Below are 19,017 nucleotides of genomic sequence, written 5' to 3'. Positions count from 1 at the left end.
TTGCATGAAAGCAGCAACACTTTCAAAATTAGGCTGGAAAACATGAGGGTGAGTGCATTTTTATTACAGTATTTAACATTTCATCTACATATAACCTTGGTTGGTAAATCTTCCAAGCAGAGGGGGGAGAGTGTGTGTGTGTGTGTGTGTGTGTGTGTGTGTGTGTGTGTGTGTGTATATATATGTATACACACACATACACATACATTCATAAAGGCATGTTCACAGCAATCACACTTTGCTTCCACACCAATGAACTAATGTGGTTTATTAAGGGTTGAAAGTGACTCCAATATGGGTTTCCATGGACTTCATGAGTTTCACTATCGTTACAGCTGCGGTGTAGACTTCCCTATTCTAATAGAATTAGAGTGATAGAGTCCTTGGAGCGAACAAGCCTTTAAAGGTCATGAAAGTAAATATATATACTTTTAATTGATAGATTTGCCAAATGCCAATGTCTTTAACAGTCTTTCTGTTAGATTCAGTGACCGTCAGGGGGTCTGGTGCTTTTGGCCCATTGGTATTTTGCATGGGAATTTGTGTTACTTGGCTGTCCTCGGATGCGGGGAGGAAGACAACAGGGACAATGACAAAAGCTGGCTGAAGATTGTTGGAACCAGACTGACCAGGGGAAAGAGGTCTGTCCGCACCCATCGAGCTCCACTCCATGGGGTCGACATAGATGAATTTAAATCATCACCTCTTGGCGGAGGGGCAGAGATCACCAAACGTCAGTGGACATTATGGTGACCTGGGGCCTCATTTATAAACGTTGCGTACGCCGCTCTCTACGCAATAATTGGTATTTATAAAAAGCAAACTTGACGGGAAAATGTGCGGTCCTTCACGCAAACTCTGACCCAGGCGTATACGCACACAACGGGTGAAATGAGAAATGGCGACACAATCGGTAGATGGAAGAAACACGTGAAAGTGTAGGTGCATCTGGCGCATCAGTGTCCCCTCCGCCTCAGTCATATGGCGTTCCGATCGGCTCTTTAATATGACTTTGCAACATGCACTCGTCTCAATGAACGTGACGTCTGCGTCTGCCGAACGTGACGTCTGCGTCTGCCGAACGTCTCGTCTGCGTCTGCCACATCACTCGTTCGTGTGCCGGACGTGACGTCTGCGTCTGCCGAACGTCTCGTCTGCGTCTGCCACATCACTCGTTCGTGTGCCGAACGTGACGTCTGCGTCTGCCATAGTCTGCTGCAAGGGCGGTTTCCAGCACATTCCACACACTCATTCTTTATTATTTTTTCCCACTGATCTTCAGTTGTATTTTATTAGCAATTAAGTGATTTTACCTTGCTTATGTATAGCTTTTATTCCAAATGTTCATGTTAAAATATTTGTTTGCCATTGTTTCTTGTCAACATATCCTGATATTCATTCATGCACTGTAACTAAAAGAGATAATCGATCAGTTCATTTCCTGCTTGGACAGTAAAGAGTCATAAAACGGTGTGTCTATTTATTATTTGAATTTCTTAAACATTTCCAAAACTGTAAAAGGTTAGGTTATAAAAATAAAACATTCATAAATTATTTCATGAAAAACATTGGCCTACTGAACTCATTTATAGTTAGGTAAAAACGCAAATAATAATAATTCATTATTAATATGCAGGCTAGTCTAGGCTACATATTTAGAAGACGCTTTTATCCTAAATGGGAACAAAGCAATTCGTCAAATGTCAGTCATAATATAAGATTATCACATATAAACACAAGATTTTGACGCATATCCAGTGTTTGTGCGAAGTGTGGAGCGCGCTTGCTGCATGCCACGGAGGCGCGGGCGCGAACACTTTCCTATCAACAGTGGGAGCAACTTAAAATAGCCTGTAATAGCTGTAAACTCACAATAACAAGAAAACATTGTGCTTTTGTAAAATAAAATAAAACAATCAGCCGCATGATCTCCGTGAACTGGAGCGCGTCTCAAAAATGAACTGAAACAGTGTAGGCCCTACTGCCTCACAGTCAGACTTGAGGAATATACTTGAAATGGCTACTTTTAAATGAACAAGTTCAAATCGAAAGTGTCTTTCTCTCTAAGGCGCATCCGCAGCGGAGGAGATATGTTTGCAGACACGAATAAAAAATAAAAAAACACTTTAAACAATTAAAATGCCTCTTTATTTTTTTCAGACACATTTATTATAATTAGCCTACTTTTGCTGGTGCTTTGCAGCAAGATTTATGCGTGCGCTTGAGCTATAGCCTACCATGCATGCACCCAGTATTTAATTAATATAAACGTGCGATTAGTCGACTAATTGCTTAAATAAATTACTACTAGTTGACTACAAAAATCTTTAGTCTATGGCAACTCTAATCAATACATTTATTTGACATTTTTTACTTATTATTTATTGGATAGTAATTATCCAGTTATTTACATTGCATTAGTTGTTAACATATATAGCCTAATTAGTAAATGAACGAAAAAAAGAGATTAAATTAATATGCTATGTATTTCTGCATTGCTTGTTCCTAAACGAAAAGGACTGTTTTAAAGGTGGCAATCCTTTATATGTGAAGATTATACTGTATCTTGAAGATTGTTGTATTGTATCTTCTGTTATAAAGATGAAGATTGACATTTCGTTAATTGAAAATAATAAGCACATAATATTGTAAAAAAAAAATATATATATGTTCTGTTATGCGTTTTGACTACTTTTTGTATTTTGTATACCCTAATTTTATCTCTAGGTAATGAAGATATATAACTTTTTTTAAAGGGCCTCGTTTTTCCTGGACCCGCTACAATTGAGAATCACTTTAAGCATGCACGCTAAGACAATTTAAAGTATTCCACTTAATACACAATATACAATAATTAACAACGTATCGCTTGCTGTTCTAGTGAGGACGGGCCGAAAAAAAATATTCCTCCAATTTATACCCACCCCACCAAATACACCAAAATTCTCTCTCTACACAACTTTAATAGTTGGGAATGCATTGCTGTACTATTTTCTACATCTCACAATCCATAGTATATTGTTTATACAATTGTTATTTCCCTGTCGACTGGTGATATAACGGATTGCACTTTATGGAGTTTTTATTGCACTTATATTGTAAGATTCTCTGATGTTATTTCGTTGTTATTTATAACAATGACAACAAATAAAGAAAAAATAAAGAACAAACAATATTTACAAGACGCTTTTATCGAAAAAAGGAACAAAGCAATTCGTCATATGTCAGTCATAATACAGGTTAGACAATAATAATACAGGGTTTTATTTGATAATCACAAATCAACACAAGATTTTGACGCATATCCAATGGTTTGTGCGGAGTGGAGCGCGCACTGCGTGGCACGGAGGCGCGGGCGCGAACACTTGTATTTTCCTATCAACAGTGGAAACAACTTAAAATGCTCATAATTTATGGTCATATAGAAAATAATAATACATAATTTGCAACTACTTTTATTTGAGTAAACTCAAAATAACAAGAAAACGTTTTGATTTCGTGAAATAAAAGAAAACAATCAGGCGCGCTTTCATGATCTCCGTGAACTGGAGCGCATCTCAAAAATGAACTGAAACAAAATAAAGCTTGAAATGTCCAATTTTAAACGAACAAATTTGAATCGAAAGCAAATACTGTCTGATAATCCGCATGAACGGTGCATTTCTATCTAAAGGCGCACCCGCTTTACAGCGGAGATGGATATGTTTGCAGCCGACACTGATTAGAAAATACTAGTTTATTAATAAAAACAATTAAAATGCCTCGTTATTTTTTCAGACACATTTATTATCATTAGCCTATAAACCACCTATAGCCTAAATCAGCTCTCTGTATGTTTCCAGAGATGGCTCTTCTCATTCAGCCCTGCGGGAAAATAATTTGGCCTTAGAAAACCAGTAAAATCTAAAAAGAAAATCCATATTAATTTGTGAATATTTTAAATGTTTAATAAAGGGGCAAAACGTCATAAACAAAAAGTCAAATAATAGTTTACAAACTATTTAAAAAAAAAAGTTTACAGTCGTTTTTTTTTCACCACAGGTGACTTATATATAAAAAATATAGCCTATTTTTCAATTCTATTCTTCTATTTAAAGGATCTACAGAAACAGTGTTTGCACGATCGAGTTGTCTGTTTTCTAGTTTACCAAAGTGCTGTAGCCTAGGCCTTTTAAAACTATAAAAAATTAAAAACACAATAACAACCCTAACAATAAGCTATAAAAATGCAATTGCCTATATCAAGTTTGTTTCTTCATATTTCTATCTTTGTGGGGGCATTTGGCCCTCAAAATGTGGGTTAAACAACACACACACACACAATATCCAATATATAAATCACAGACGCAGACGTCACGTTATAAGACAGACGCAAGTGTCACGTTCATTGAGACGAGTGCATGTTGCACAGTCATATTAAAGAACCGATCGCAACCGCTGGCACACTGCACTGAGCTGTGTTGAGTGGAGTGTTAAATACGTGTTAAATACGTGTTAGAGAAAAAAATAATTAATAACTTCACTGCCACACGTGAATGACGCGTGACGTCTATGGAACGCCGTTGGGGACAATACCTATTATATGCAACGCGTGAAATTTGGACGCATTAACACGCACAGTTTGTACGCGTCTTTTTGGTCCGTGTAAACGCGAACGTTTTGTACGTCTAAATGCGAAGTTTTTTGTCATGTTATTTAAAGACACGATCGTTTGTATGGAACGCCGTTGGGGACAATACCTATTATATGCAACGCGTGAAATTTGGACGCATTAACACGCACAGTTTGTACGCGTCTTTTTGGTCCGTGTAAACGCGAACGTTTTGTACGTCTAAACGCGAAGTTTTTTGTCATGTTATTTAAAGACACGATCGTTTGTATCGCCTTAACGCAACATTTTTGGCCGTGTATTTTTTGTTACGTGTTTCTAGACGAACGTTTTCGTCGTGTAAACATGACATTTTTGAACGTGTAATATTTCTGAGTCTTATTTGATGTGCGACATACAAATGTTTCTGTTTTAGTTAAACTGGTGATAATTTAGAGTCAATGATTAAATACATTCAATGACTGAATGAATTAACATTATATACTTTTGTAACGTTAAAGGAATTTGTCCTGTAGGAAAAGTGAGTGGTCTCTGTGATCCAACGACCATATTTCCCCTCTGGTTAATGCATTCGAGGTGTCTATTTGGACCACTGCAAATAGCCTACTTGTTGGCAGAACTAATTACACTAGGCCAGTCTACCCTATATGTGGAAAAAGTCACCTCTTTAGTCAGCGGTTTCTGTGGCGTAACGTGTAAAGGGAGACCGGGGTTCTATTCCCACTGACAGCGCTTTTTTTTATATAACTTTACAGTTATTAAACGCATTTGTTTTCAATAAAAATGATTTGACTTAAAATTCATTTTAATTCATAAAAGTTACATTTAGGGTAAGGTTAGGGGTAGCTCTAGTCTTTTAATATCTCAATAAGTTGCCATGATTTTAATATTGTTTTATAAATCTAATAATCTACTGTCAGTTATATTGCAGGATGTTTAATGCACAACAATACTGATGAGCAAATAGTAACGTTATCTGTCACTATTTATAAGTAAATAGCATCTAAATGTCTGAATCCACAACTGTTGCTATTTACACTTGGACTTGGACTGGCTGCCCCACAGTTTACGTGGTCCGCCTGCTGTAGTGATTCTGTAATGTTTATGTGTCGTATGATTGTGTCTGTGTTTAAATGTTGAATAAAGATTTGTAAATTGTCATAGGCTACTGGTGCTTTGTTTTCTGCTTTTGTATTTGCCTTATTGTTATAATATACAATTGTTAAATTTGTGATTGTTACAATATATTGTTGTTATTAGATTATTTTTATCTGACATAGGCTATACAGTATACATACAGTAGGCCTATATGTGTATTAATTATTTCCAGTCAAACTGACATCCCGACTTCAAGGAGCATTCCAGAGTCTCTCATACCAGATTGATGCTGGCCCACTCGGAGATTAGGCTACTCCAGTCATTTTGAAAAAACAATAGCCACAGTATTTAGTATTTAGCCTTTGCTAACTTTATTATTCACTGTATTTATTAAAGTTGAATGATTTATGGCATTTATTGGCACTATTATGTATAATTATTGACACCCCACCCTGGACCTCACTAATTATTAAACCCTGGCTATGGCCGTATCCAGTGTTGTATGTTGTATATGTTAACATATGTTATACACAGGGCTTAATTTGAGCCGGAACACGCCGGAACATGTTCCGTCACCTCCGACATTGGATCCGGCACCTTTTTTATTGGATCCGGCACCTACTGTGTCACTAAAATGAATTGCCTAAATGAAAAATAAATAAATAAATACTGTTTGTGTAGTGTTCAATGTTTGTGACACATGACTTGCGCGCTTGTTGTACGAGTTGAGATTGCTGTTAGCCTCGATCGTTTCACGCAGGGGAAAAATGTCAAAAAGACAGGAAAGTTTGCTCAACTTTTTCAAATACGCTGGACAGTCAGATCCCAAACAAGCAAAAATCGTTTCCGCTGATCAAAAAGGAGACCACGGTGGACACAGTAGCCTAGTATCGACATAATATCTCGTTATTTCGACATAATAAGGGGACATTCTAATCTGCATTAAGCCACATTAAGCGTTCTTATAATGGGTTTCTATTGGAGGAAAATGCTTAACGTGTAATTGCGTTCATATTCTGGGCTCATTTGATTTGTTTTTCTGATTTGGGCTTTTCTGATTTTTGTACATAGCATAGCCTATTTGTTAGGATTTTAGTATCATAATGATTAATAAATGCACGCACAATTATCCGTGAACTTGATTTGAACAAATGCCTTGTGCAAAATTCAGAATTAAATTAATGTGCAGAAATTTGTACAAATAGAAAGTATGTAGGCCTACTATACTGTTTTAGCCATTAAAAAAGCGCATTTAGTTTCATATTTGTTAAAATATTATAATGTTTTTTTTGTTTTTTTCATTTATGTTGATTAATGAAAAGTGAACAGCACGACCGAGTAAGATAGGATGCGCAATATGAGACATGGAGCGGGTCAGACATGATTTTGACCGTTGAAGTTGAAGTTGTTTTGTAGAAAGCCTTTCTTTAAAGTGAATTTCGTTTTGTATAAATTGTATCTTAATTTTAATCAATTTTTCATCAACCAATTGCCTGTATTTAATCAATAGGCCTACGAAACAAATATAACGGAGGCGCCCGCGCGCTCACTATTGCACGTGAACTAGAGCACACCCTAACTTAACGAAACTCAGTGTATGCCTCACACAGACATGACAAATACATCAAATACACAAAGCTTGAAATGTCTTTAAACGAAATAATTCAAAACAAAAAAAGAAAAAGGCTACTCTCTGATTATGTAATCCTAATCCATTAGGCTTATTATGTGCATTTCTCTCTATAAGCGCGTTCACACGGAGATGGCGATCGTCAACTTCATCTTTGCAGCCGAGTCGACACTTTTAGAGAAAACACTTGTTTATTAATAAAAATCAATACACGCGTCACCGGATTTACAGATGCACGCACACATATTATTTCGAAATAACGAGATATTGTGTTGAAATAACATTATTATTAATAATAGCCTACATCTTTTAGAATAGGCCTATTTGATTGAATGCTGAAAGTTGCCCTTGTTCAATTTAATAAAATTAAAACTTTAATTGTGATCATTAACATAACTGAATATTAAATATTTAGTGGCCAAGTTTTGCGCGGCTCTCCGTCAAATCTAGCACCCACTCAGCACATGCGTTAAAAATTCTCTGGCGCTGTCCCTGCAGAGAAGCTACGTAGGCAGTGTAAGTTATTTATTTATTTTTTGTTTTGTTTTGTTCCGTTACCTCCAACCCCCGTTTTGAGTCGCCGGATCCACTGCGCTCTGGGACCTCCCACTTTACAAATTAAGCACTGTAGCCTACATAAGAGGATGCCAACTGAACGCAGTCTGTAAAAGTTCTTTGACAGTTTAATAAAAAGTTTCTAAGAGCCATCGTAGAGAGCAATCCACTTTTCCACGTTACCGGAGACAAAAAAACCTGCATGAGTACAAACGGGATGAGATGCCACAGCATGACACAGCACTGACATCACAGCCAACGTATAAATGCATCATTGACTCTAAAGTTTTACGCTTGCCTACGTACATGCCAACGTAAAATTACGATCTCATTCACGAACAAATGTTACGTGTGACGTTTGCATAGGTATTTGCTTACCTAACAGCACATCATCCCTCACGGAAAGAAATGTCGTCTGATGTTTATATATGTATACAGCAACGTGCCATCGCGTCACAAATGCAAATTAAATCCTAAATAGAGCAACGCTATTGGCTGTTGTGCGGTCTGACGCGACACCCGAACATATACTTCGTATTGACGCGTACAAACTGTGCGTGTTAATGCGTCCAAATTTCACGCGTTGCATATAATAAGTATTGTCCCCAACGGCGTTCCATAGACGTCTGACTCGACACTTCACTGCCACGCGTGATTTACGTGACGTCAGCGTGACGTCTGCGTGACGTCTGCGTCACGTCTGCGTCTTAAAATGAATGGAATAAATAGCAGAAAAAAAAATAATAATAAGACGTTGAGTGAGACGTTCATTGAGACGAGTGCATGTAGCAAAGTCATAATAAAGAGCCGATCGGAACGCCATACAGTCACCACTCCACATAGGGATCCCCAATAACGGCGTCTGCAACCTTTTGCCACTCAAGTGCCTTTTTGGCATGAGTAATGCCCACACTGTGCCCTCCAAACAACATTTTACTCTTTTCCACCTCGCCAACGATAATTTCTACTTCACATTGAGTGAAGTTACGTTCCTTGGTTTTCCTCTCTGTGTTTGCCATGATTTCGCAATCGTTGAATATTAACTTGTGGGCGTTTCACGGACTATTTATTGGCAACTATGGGCGTGACATGAAGCCGCAAAAGCTGCGCTACATTTAGAATTGATTGTGATTTAAGGGAAAACTGCGTAGGATGTGCGTGCGCACGGTTTTATAAATCCGAATATTTCTGTGCATACTCACGTCCTATGTTTCATCCGTACGCCACTTCTGACGCAAATCCTACGCAAAGTTTTATAAATGAGGCCCCTGGGGGTTACTGGCCTGGGAATGGAAGGTCTGGCGTGATTCAGATGTACATTTCAGGAGTGAAGTCATTGTAATGGTCTGGCTGAATGAAGGGATCATAGAACGGATAAACCGGTCTATATTCATAACCAAAACCCAGCTGACGTCTGCATCTTTCTCTCTGGATCATATTCAAAAAAGAAAAAAAAAACTCTTTATTTGAATTTATCAACAGTTTACTGAAACACTTCATTACATGTCTTGATCATGTGAGAAGTCATTACATTTAAATAAAAGCAATTTTTTTTTTTTTACAATTTAAATGTAACTTAATTGTAAATATAAATAACGTATCTTAAATATAATTAATTTGAAATAAAAAAGACATTAAATTTGATCAATTGTGAAACTCGCCTTCTGTAAAGGTGAACCCACTGGGAAGCCGAGGGTGATGCTTAATATGGCGACAAATTATGAGATTCTTCTTTCTATTTTAGAAAAGAGATTTTATTTTTAACTTAATTCCTTTTAAATTTAAGTGTAAAAATTGACAAACTATAAATTGTCAAGGACCTCCTCTAGTTTTGTACCTTCCTACACAGTTTTTAAGTGCATTAAACCCTTGTTGAATTGATGGTCATTTTGTAGGTGGGGCCAAAGGTTTCCATGCAGCCAGTTTTCCATCATCTTCCTTCCCAAAAAGTTGCGGTAAAGTTGATCATTTCACAATAGGTTTCATAATTTACTTTAATCTTTCATAATATGTCAGGAACACAATGTGGTGCTGTGGCAAAAAGTTATTTCTGCTGTACTTATGTGGTAAACCAAGTTATCGTCAGTAAGTGACCCATTAAATAAATACAGAATATAGTTGTGAAAACAGATGGCAAAAGTTAATAAACTGCAACAAGACTTTATTTCAAAGAAACCAAGATGTTACAGCTGACATGGTGAAGCTAGTCCACAGACGTTACTTCATTTTCCTAAAGACAGAACAAAGTGTGTTTATTTGCATGTACAAGATATGACATGATTTATCTCTTCTCTCACGTTAAAGGAATAGTTCACCCAAAATGACATTAGTCAGTCACCCAAATATGGATTTCTTTCTGTGGAGCACAAAAGATGTTTTGTAGAATGTTCACACGGTTTCCATATGAACGCATGTACGCAAAGACAAAACTGAGATTGACAAAAGAGGTCCAGAGACTCGAGTCATTCCAAAACCTTCTGAAGCATTTTCACATCGAATAGTACACCATCTTTGCTAATTGTTTTCGTCAGCAATGACAGGGTAAAAAAAAAAAAAAAAAAGTCAAGTGGTTTTGGAACTAAATTGGGTAAATTAATTCTTTAACATCATTACCATTCTATTAGGGATGTAACGCTACTCAGAAGTCACGGTTCAGCACGTACCTCGATTTTGGGGTCACGGTTTGATACATTTACAGATGTGAAAAGTTCAATATTATGTTTTTTCAAGAAATCACGGAAAGATGAGCGAGAAGGAGAAAAAAAATTAGGAGACAGCGACTGCACGCCCCCTTCTGGATTGGAGTGTGGATCACCTGTGACTAACTGTATTTGTCATCTGACTGTATGCACCGAACCAGAGCCCGTCTACGGAGAGCCTGGCCACTCCCTATTAAGTCCTATTGTACCGAATTTTGGTTGTAGTTCCACCAGAGTTCCACTGGGGGCGATCGCCCATGAGTGCAAAATGAATGGGAGTCTATGGGGCTAGACGGCTAAATTTGTCTCTTTCACCCGATTGCCGTTGAGAAATCTCAGATTTGATTGTAGGTTTTGCAAGTTCAACACGGGTTATAGGTCGAAAGTTAAATGAACGAGTACTTATGTCCTTTCGATTTCTTACAGGTTGAGTTGTTGTTGTCCATAACACGCTAGCATTCTGCTAATGAACGCTGATTGGTCAGTGAAGGACTGATTATGACCAGAGATACCGCTTGATGGCATCGTGTGTGTGTGTGTGTATTTTCGGCGTGGTCTTTTAAAACAACAAAACAAAAACTCGTCTAGCACGTGTATTTACCCGTGTCAGCTGTGTTGTTGATGCCTCGAGAGAAAAGAAAGTGCAGAGCGCGAAAGCACCAAAGCGACTGAAGGATTGCCGTAAAGCAGTATCTCTGGTCGTACGATGTGCATGACGTCATTGACATTAAAAGACTTTAAGCAAGTAAGTGACTAAGTAAGTGAAAATAAGTAAAAAAATAAATAAAATAAAAACACCCAGCAGACAAAAAATTATATCCTGAGAAGTGGATTTTGAGGGGTATAGCTCCATAGACCGCCATTCATTCTGCACTTGTCCTGTGAGCGCCCTCATATGGAACCAGAGTGGAACTGCAACCAGTTCAGAAGCCAGAAGTTAACTGAGAGTGGAAGTTCTCCCCTTATTAGACATTCTCTGATATTACGCTTTTTCAAGAAATCACAGAAATATGAGCGAGAAGGAGAAAAAAAATTAGGAGACAGCGACTGCACGCCCCCTTCTGGATTGGAGTGTGGATCAACTGTGACTAACTGTATGCACCGAACCATGACTGTTCAGGATGAAAATATGTACCGTTATACCCCTACATTTTATTTCCTACCTCTGACGATTCTGTGTCTTTTCCTTTAGGTTTTTCTGAGGACGGCTTAGGTCTTCTCTCTATATCCTTCATGTCCGTTTCCTGCACATCCACAGCCTGTGCTTCTTGCCTAAACACACAAACATACTTTAATGCTCATTACCAATATGGTTTCAACATTCTTGATCAAATGAAAGCAAGTAGATTACAGTGTACCTCCGATTTGTGGCTTTTCTCTTCTGAATGATGCCGACGGCAACCCCCAGGACGACCACAGCGACACACAGTCCAACCACTCCGTACAGAACCGGCCCCAGTGAGAACCCACCCGAAACATCCTGGCAGAGCTCTCCACCATAACCCGCCTCACAGACGCACACGGTCGCTCCGTTCTGGGTCGCACATTTACCGTTGCCGTTACACCGCGTAAAGCCACACACCTCAGACTCCACGTTCTCAGGAAGGACGTTCTCACTCAAACCTGGACGGAACGATTTAGGATTGATCCGAACGTTTTTATGTGCATCTTGGAGACCTGAGAAATCAAAACAGAAGAGCAAAACGAAGGGTTATTATAGTTAACAAGAACTTAAAGATAAATTGTTACTTAAAATAAAAACCTAACTGAAATTAATGTTTCTATTTTTGGGAAACTTTCAGATTTTTTATTTTTATATATATTTATATATATTTAACCGATGGTCCTCGGTCATTTCTGACCGAATAATTTTCTGTTTGAATTTCTAAAAATCACAGCTTCATCGGAAGGTTATGATACTTGGTGACTTTTCTGGGATTAGGTATGTGAATACAAAAAAAAATTGAGGTCATGATCCGAGCATGCTAAGTGGTCGTAAAAAAAATAGTCACACTCGTGGTCTTCGGTCAAAAATGACCGACCCATAGGAAATGAATGGGAAATTTACAAAAACACAAAAATTCTCTGAATTTTTGTCTGTACAATCTACAAATCGGACACGATTCTAAAAAAAAGTACACCGTAGTAAAGGGGTGACACTCTACAACATCAAGAGTGCAAAAAATTCACACCCACCCACACACACACACATACAAACACACGTTTATACACATACACACCAATAAATTCAGATTACAAAAATCTGTTTTGAATTTTTAAAAATCACAGCTTCATCAGAATGTTACGAAACTTGGTGACTTTTCTGGCATTAGGTATGTGAACACACAAAAAAAATTGAGTTCATGATCCGAGCATGCTAAGTGGTCGTAAAAAAAATTAGTCACGATTTTGGTCTTCGGTCAAAAATGACCCCCATAGGAAATGAATGGGAAATTGACAAAAACACAAAAATTCTCTACAAATCAGCCACGATGCAGAAAAAAAGTGCTCAGCTATGAAGGGGTGAAGCTCTAAAACATCAAGAGTGAAAAACATAACAATTAATAATTATAATTAATATATGTATATATAATTAATATAATAATTATTAAAATTATTAAAATAATAATTAATAAAATGTTATAAACCTTGGCAAAAAGTATTATTTGAGAATTTCTAAAAAAATACATTCAATCCACATCTTAAAAGTAAGTAATTTGGTCCAAAAACAACTAGAATTCACAAACATCTCCATTTAGAGCTATACAGGCATCTAGTGGTAAACCCATGCAATAACATGTTTTATTTAATTTTATGTTTAATAAATTGATTAATTTTATTTTTTTTTATTTTTTTTCTGAAAGCCTAGTCTCTATTTTACCCGAAAATACTGCATAGAATTTAAAAAAAAAAATAAAAAAAAATCATTATTTCCAATGGCAAAAAATGGACTATAAATATTGCATAAATATTAATAAGTTCAATCAAATTGTCTCAAAATTCTAAATTAAAAAGAATAAATATTATAGAACAAAAATAAATTGCATTGGTTTTTACTGGGATGGAGGAAGTTTCATTTTTAGGTGTCCGGTCATTTATGACCGGGAAGGCCCCCACTGTGACTGCTAAAGGAAGACCATCAGAGGGAAATATATATATATATATATATATATATATATATATATATATATATATATATATATATATATATATATATATATATATATATATATATATATATATATATATATATATATATATAACTCAAAAAAAAATTTAAAAAAAAATTATAATACAAAAAAAAAAAATTATATATATATATATATACCTAACTATATATATATATATATATTTTTTTTTTAATCATTACTTTCGCAATTCCGTTTGGTGCAACTAGAGGTGTGCTTCTAGCCTGGGAAAACCCAGACAACTTCCGGCAAATTTAGATTTGCTCTGCAAGTAGTCTGGCAAAGAGCTCATTCAAGCCCATTTCTAATCCCTCGAAATCGAGGCACCAATCATAAACGTTGGGGCGGGCTTTACACAATGACGATCGCTCTGATTGGTTTTAGGTCTATCCAGTTGCGCCCAGAGGCATTTGAGCGACATCCGTTGGTGAAGCGCACCAACTTTTAAATGCATTATTATATTAAAATTGCAAACACATTAGGACAGTCTCCATGAAAGACCCACTGGCAGATGAACGTGCTACTAAATTTCTCTCAGAAACGGTAGGAAATTAAATTAGATTTAATAGAGGATTTTAACTGTGACAAGATGATTGACAGAGCAGTTTACGTGACAGGATGCATGCGACAGATCCGTCCGATAAAGATGACGAAGTATGTCCCAAAGCTTGCCTACTTTTTTGCTACACATTCAAAAGTAAATACCTTTTCTTCACAAAAAGAATACATACTTTTATGGCGTAGTGTAACTTAGGCGAATTGGGACCATAGACAGTATAAGAAATGGACAGAGTCATCTCATTGGAACTCAATTGAGGCAAGTGAAGCCCATTTTCAGCGATTTTTTAGGACTTCCGTTCCTGACGCGCAGACTCAAACTGAGCTTGACGACGTAGATGTGACGTGAGCAAACCATCTGTCTTCTAGTAGCTGTGCCGAGAGAAATCTGAATCATTCCCTTCCGAATCTTGCAGAGACGGAGAGCGTGAGTAGGAGGTGTCCATGAGCTAGGAGCAGGAGAAACTTTTGCTAGGTATTCTGATTAATTGTTTTGTCATTTTGCCTCCACGTCTCCCCGATTGCCCGCGAGCTTCTCCTCCCGTCAATACGGTAATCTCTCTACTATGCGACAGAGAGTTGTGTGGTTATGACGCAATCGTTAGCCTACTTTTACAAAAACTGCATCTACGGGGCCATAACGTAAGCTACAAGGTAATGGAGCATTTTATACATTGTCGTGTTTCTTTAGAAATAAATAATGGACAAATGGAGTCTTCAAACGCCTCAGATGTAAAGTTATTCGCTGTCAAAGTGACGCCAAAATGAATGGGAGTCAATGGGATGCTAACAGCAGGTGAAGTTCTGCTACAAGATGGTGGCACGCGGCCGGCTTCAACTTCCGGGTCGACTTCCTTCCCGCTTGATTGGGACGCAGCATTATGGCTTTACACGATGACGATCGCTCTGATTGGTTTTAGGTCTATCCAATTGCGCCCAGAGGCATTTGAGCGACGTCCGTTGGTGACGCCCCTTTGGAAATGAGTTAACGATGCTTTGCCAGACCATAACTCAGTTACTACTGAGAATGGTCTGGTTTTAACCAAGCTAGTGTGCTTCACCTTTTAACTGGATCATATGCTGTGTATTCAAACACGCATACATCGGGGATGCTGACTGAAAATGCATCATGAAACATTGCTGAGAAACAGTAGCCTACTAACAAACCCTTTTCCTGACCATAAACTTTCAGCATCTCATTTTAATGTAGTTTAACTTGAACTAAAACAACTAAAAACATTAAACACACAAAATAACTATTACAAATGACAAAACTTCCACTAAAATTAAACTGAAAACAGAAAAATTATTAGAAGAATAAGTGTGCATAAGTCAACTTTTTCTCCCCTAAAACACTTTAAAAACGTAAGCAAAAGGGATCGGGTTTGCTGATTCCTCACAGTTCTCATCAGAATGATCTGGGCAGTCCGCGACGCCGTTGCAGAACTTCTCCAGAGGTAGGCAGAGGTCTTCGCTCAGGCAAGGTTTGGTGGCTTCAGGGCAGCGGGGGTCGGAGCTGCAGTCTTTGCCGTTGACCAGGCGGTGATCATGGGCACAATGGCACGTCATTCCTCCAGGGAACGCAAGACAGAGGTGACTGCAGCCTCCATTACCATTAGAGCAGAGATTAGTGCCTGAAATATAAGACAGAATAATTAATGCTCCATAATTTGCATGTTTTTGTTATGTCTTTAATGGACCGATAGGAGGGGAGAACGAGATCAGGAAACGACAGTCTGGACTCAAACCTGTGTCTCCACTAGAGCGACATGACTCTCTGCCACCACTGCATCACAGCTCTGTGATCACAGTTATCTTAAGTGAAGTTTACCAGGTTTGAAACGATTTCCTGCTCACCTTTTTGTCTCGACTTTGCGAATGCTTTCAGACTGACGATCTCTGTGTCCACTTCAAACCACAGCTTCCCCACATGCTCCTCATCACTGAACCAACACTTAGTGGAGTCTAAACAACAATGGAGACTTGATCAGGTAAAAACCACCTTAAGCTGGTGTGATCTGGCTTTTCCCACAGGAAGAGCACAAAACTTCCCTGTACAAATGTACCTTTTTTAGTAATCCATACAAGCACTTTGTTAATCAAAGCAAATGCCATCAAGCTGCCTTCTGTCTTTATTTCCTTGTATCCAGAACCATCTATGCCAACTGAACCAATTACTGCAAGACCTAGAGAAAAGTCCAGAATATTTCATTATATCAGCTCAAGATTTTTTTTAAACATTAAAACTTTTAGTCAGCAACAGTGGGTAAAAAGTTACAGTAAAGACTTTTACATTACAAATGATTTTTTAGCTCAAATAAATGCTGTTCCTTTGAACACAAGTATCCTGAAAATGTATCATGGTTTCCACAAAAATATTATACAGCAATACGGTTTACAACATTGATAAATAATGTTTCTTGAGCAGCAAATTAGCATATTAGAATGATTTCCGAAGGATCATGTGACACTGAAGACTGGAGTAATGCTGAAAATTCAGCTTTACCATATTCAAATAGAAAACAGTTATTTTAAATTTAATATTTCACAATATTAATGTTCTTACTGTATTTTTGATACAAAAAGCATACCAGTGTCAGCCCAGTACAGTTTATTCCCTTCATCCGTCAAGAGCAGTGAAGTTGGCCGGACTGAACTATTCCACACCACTGTCCTGTTCTGTCCATTCATATAGGCACACTCCACCCTGGTCACCTGACCTCCCTGGACTTTGTTTGAAAAGCAGAGGCGCCCACTGGGTGGGTCCAAAGCAATGGATTCAATGGCTCCGACACCGTCCTGTATCAACACACTGGTGTGTGTGCCGTCCGGTGAGGTGACCTGCAGGCCAGGCAGCTTCTCGCTGCTCCAGTACACATTCAGGGTGATCCAGTCCACGGCAAACACACGCAGAGAGTCTTTGTGTAGCTGGAGAAGTTTCCCACGAGGCACCAGCGTGTTGTCCTTCATCTTGAAGAGTCTCACGACGGGCTGACCACCATCAGACACGTACAGGGTCTGGTCACGCAGCACTAAATCTAACATGGTTGGCTTGTTCATGTTGGGAAGGTCTAAACGGCGATGTTCAGGCCAGTTTTGTAGGTTCACGCCACTGTCTCTGTTCTGTAAATAGATCTGAGGGAAAGACCAACTGCGTTAATCAGTTTAATACACTTAACACTGCATAGAAAACTTTTAAAAGATGATGTATGAAGTGCTCAATTGTAATGATTTTTGACAGTTTATTTTTCATATTTAATGTAATTTTATATTTGTTAGAAATATAAAAATATAACATTTTTAAATCTAGCTTTTTTTTTTTATTCCTTCAGTTTTTTGCTTACAAAATCTGGAATTTATAAACTCTAAATGTAACTTAAATCCAGAAACTCTGTTTTTGCTGGAAAACAGTAGCACAGCCTATAATGCAAAACATCACTGATTGGTTTGTGGTTTATCACATGCTCACTGATGCTTTCAAGAGATGAACTTGAATTGAACTTTCTATTCATCATAGCATCATGAAATAAATGTAAATAACTGTTTTTAACATTGATAATCATAAATGTTTCTTGAGCATCAAATCATCATATTAGAATGATTTCTGAAGGATCATGTGACACTGAGAACTGGAGTAATGATGCTGAAAATTCAGCTTTGATCACAGGAATAAATTAGTTTAAAATATAATGAAATAGAAAACAGTCATTTTAAATTGTCATAATATTTCACAATATTACTTTTTTTTATCAAATAAATGCAGCCTTGGTGAGCAGAAGATACTTTTAAAAAAAACGTTAAAAAAAAATCTTACTGACCCCAAACTTTTGAACGGTAATGTATATATATATATATATATATAAAAAAAAAATTCTTCACTTTAGATTACACCTCTCCCATGTTAGCCAGCTAGATATTATTATATTGGTGACAAATGATCTCTTCCATTTTGTGACAAGCATCCGAGTGCAATGGATAATCGAAAAAATTCCATCCATTGGTTAAGATGTTTTTGTATTCCATGCACATTGCTGTTATTTTTTATTTTCTAAATTAATCATTCTGAACACAATGTCCTGAAAGGGACCCTAGGTTGATTTTACTCCGAACAATCCCTTTAAATCATTCCTTTCACAATTCCGTTAGGTGCAACTAGAGGTGTGCTTCACCTTTTAACTGGATCATATGCTGTGTATTCAAACACGCATACATCAGGGATGCTGACTGAAAATGCATCGTAAAACATTGCTGTCAAACACAGTACTAACGAACCCTTTTCCCGACCATATGCTAGAACCAAAGAGACCACAGTTTCAATTGTCATTTTGACCATCTTTTAGCAAAATCACAGTAAGATGACCTACTCAATGTATGAACATTGAGGACTTCTAACATCTAATTTTAACCATCAGGTTTTAACGGCAACACCTGTGTGACTGCAGCAGGAGAAAGAAACAGCAGGAAAGAGGAGTCTTTGGGTTTGGAGCAGGTGAGTCCATCTTCATCCAGCATCAACTGAGATGGACACTTGCAAACGGCCTTCAGCCCTGGTGCTAACACACACAGGTGAGAGCAGTGCTGGGAAGCACAGGGGTTAGAGACGCCCACTTGGAAAAGAGCGTGAATGACCTGCAGAGGCACACAAGCACCAGTTACCCGATTTAAACTTCATTACATCCT

At 37.6% G+C, this 19,017-nt stretch overlaps 1 protein-coding gene across 2 annotated transcripts; it reads right to left on the bottom strand.

Moving 5' to 3' along the window:
* Window positions 1-10,030: 10,030 nt before the first annotated feature.
* Window positions 10,031-18,990, bottom strand: LOC309499713 (low-density lipoprotein receptor-related protein 6-like). 2 transcript variants are annotated; one of them, XM_082171130.1, is made up of 8 exons: window positions 18,766-18,990; window positions 16,929-17,472; window positions 16,404-16,523; window positions 16,195-16,302; window positions 15,738-15,971; window positions 11,950-12,268; window positions 11,755-11,863; window positions 10,031-10,248 (listed from the first exon to the last, which is right to left on the bottom strand). In XM_082171130.1, the coding sequence occupies exons 1-8, from the start codon at window positions 18,847-18,849 to the stop codon at window positions 10,219-10,221; spliced, it is 1,548 nt and encodes a 515-aa protein (XP_082027256.1). In that variant the 5' UTR covers window positions 18,850-18,990; the 3' UTR covers window positions 10,031-10,218. The 2 variants fall into 2 exon arrangements, with proteins under 2 accessions (XP_082027256.1, XP_082027257.1); XM_082171131.1 differs by having other exon boundaries at window positions 10,039-10,122.
* Between the last annotated feature and the right edge of the window lie 27 nt (window positions 18,991-19,017).

The sequence above is a fragment of the Leuciscus leuciscus genome (genome assembly GCF_965113295.1).
Source record: "Leuciscus leuciscus genome assembly, chromosome: 5".
Classification (NCBI taxonomy): domain Eukaryota; kingdom Metazoa; phylum Chordata; class Actinopteri; order Cypriniformes; family Leuciscidae; genus Leuciscus; species Leuciscus leuciscus.
The sequence above is the reverse complement of the archived record's forward strand: the minus strand, read 5'-3'. Positions and strand labels throughout refer to the sequence as shown.

Bases quoted from the DNA above. Each gene is read 5' to 3' on its own strand.
- LOC309499713 (XM_082171130.1), bottom strand. From the start codon at position 18,849: ATGCTGGATGAAGATGGACTCACCTGCTCCAAACCCAAAGACTCCTCT. The intron at 17,473-18,765 runs GTGTTGCCGTTA...TCTTTCCCTCAG, and splicing joins CTCCTGCTGCAGTCACACAG to ATCTATTTACAGAACAGAGA. The intron at 16,524-16,928 runs GTATGCTTTTTG...ACTTTTCTCTAG, and splicing joins ACTGTACTGGGCTGACACTG to GTCTTGCAGTAATTGGTTCA.